The sequence below is a fragment of the Buceros rhinoceros genome, unplaced genomic scaffold (genome assembly GCF_000710305.1).
Source record: "Buceros rhinoceros silvestris isolate BGI_N320 unplaced genomic scaffold, ASM71030v1 scaffold34114, whole genome shotgun sequence".
In the NCBI taxonomy this organism is placed as follows: Eukaryota; Metazoa; Chordata; class Aves; order Bucerotiformes; family Bucerotidae; genus Buceros; species Buceros rhinoceros.
This window is the reverse complement of record NW_010409417.1, coordinates 1-1,707: the sequence shown is the minus strand read 5'-3', so window position 1 is coordinate 1,707 and position 1,707 is coordinate 1. Positions and strand designations below refer to the sequence as shown.

Genomic DNA, 1,707 nt, shown 5'->3' with positions numbered 1-1,707 from the left:
CATCCCAGGAATAGTTATAGGCTGGCGGCTGGTCCATGGGTTCGGTTCTGAGATCCTCCTTGTGGGATCTGCAGGTTGGCCGAGGAGCTGGAAGAATTAGACCTGATCTTGGTGTTGGGTAACTTGTGATCTTTTTTCCATTTCATCCTCCTGTTCTGGAACCAGATTTTGATCTGGCGCTCGGAGAGGCACAGGGAATGGGCGATCTCGACCCTGCGCCTCCGGGTGAGATAGCGGTTATAGTGAAATTCCTTCTCCAGCTCCAGGACTTGCTGCCTTGTGTAGGCTGTGCGGGAGCGTTTCGGTTCCCCTCCTGAGTAATTGGGGTTTACTGAACAAACACAAAGGAGGAAAAAGGAAGAAAAAGAGGGGAAAAAAAAGGAGGGGGGGGGAAGGAAGAAAAAAAAAAAAAAAGAAAGAGCACAAGTAGAATTACTGAGCTGTTCCTTTAACTGGTCCTTTCCCCCCACAAAAAAAAGCATCGCACATTCTTTCGGTGGGGGGATATACTCTAAAAAATACACCGCAAACCTTCTAAAAATATCCCCAGAACCGATTTCCAAATCTCCACCTCCATCCTCATTGCTTGACGTCTATTCCTGTCTAAACGTTTTTATAAGGTCCCCCAGACACATTTTCCATGCCCTCTACGTGTGTATATACACATATAGACACACACCTCTGCTTGAGCGTCACTCTATTATCCCCAAATCTTTAAAGTTCCCCCTACACACATGCGAACAGGCAAACACAGACATTCCTTTTTATTAAATATGTATCTTTTTAAAAAAGGTGGGGGAGGGAAAACAGTAAAAGTTTACTCAACCCGCCACTTAAATACAAATTACGAAAACATAAAACTTAACTTATGAAGATTCAACAGCCATAAAAAAAGTAGCCTGCAAGAAATTGGAGGAGGATGGTAACAGAGACTTCAAAGGCACATGGCCAGGCAGAGCAATAAAAATTTATGGAGGATGTAATTATACCGCTCTGCAAACAGGCGATCGTAAATCTCCACGAATGGTTATTTTACAACTGGTGCAATAAGATTTCTACAAGACTTTGAGGTGCTACCCAGTATAAAGCAAAGCCACTTTAGTTCACTTACCCGTGCTTACATGGACTTTTTTCATCCAGGGGTAAACTACCGGCTCTTTGCAAGAGGAATTGGAAGGGCTTTGGTTCAGAGAGTTTTGGCTGCAGGAGGGTGGTGGGCTGGGGGTGACCGGCTCGCAGGGCTGGTTTGGCTCAGAGAGATGGCTCTGCAGTCCGGCCGGAGGATGGACATGACCCCGGGGGGATAACACCGCTGCTTGGTGGCCGGAGCTCTGACAGGACGCGTAGAGCTGCTCCTTGCAGGCTGACCGCGGCTGGTACATCGCTTCATGTTGGAAAGTGCTCTCTCGCCTCTGGCTGCTGTAATATTCCGGCGAGTGATTGGGAAGGTAATCGCTGTGGGAATACTCTTCACAGGGTGGGAACTTGGGGTCCACATAGTTGGAGTTGATCAAAAACGAGCTCATGGCCATTAATTTCTTAGAATTGCACACACGAAAAAAAAATATATATGTATCTCTCCTAAAATTTATTCCTGTCCCCCCCTTTACTCGTTTTCCTGTTTCGTGAAACCCTCCTACTTACTGTCAAGTGAACAAAGTTGGAGTCCATGTGACAGCGCGGGCCAATGGCGAGGTGCCCTGCGAT

At 46.7% G+C, this 1,707-nt stretch overlaps 1 protein-coding gene across 1 annotated transcript; it reads right to left on the bottom strand.

The window, feature by feature from the left end:
- Positions 1–7: 7 nt before the first annotated feature.
- Positions 8–1,671, bottom strand: HOXB4 (homeobox B4). The gene is made up of 3 exons (XM_010135232.1): positions 1,645–1,671; positions 1,112–1,538; positions 8–331 (listed from the first exon to the last, which is right to left on the bottom strand). Exons 1-3 carry the CDS (start codon positions 1,669–1,671, stop codon positions 15–17), a joined length of 771 nt encoding a protein of 256 aa, XP_010133534.1. The 3' UTR covers positions 8–14.
- Positions 1,672–1,707: the final 36 nt, after the last annotated feature.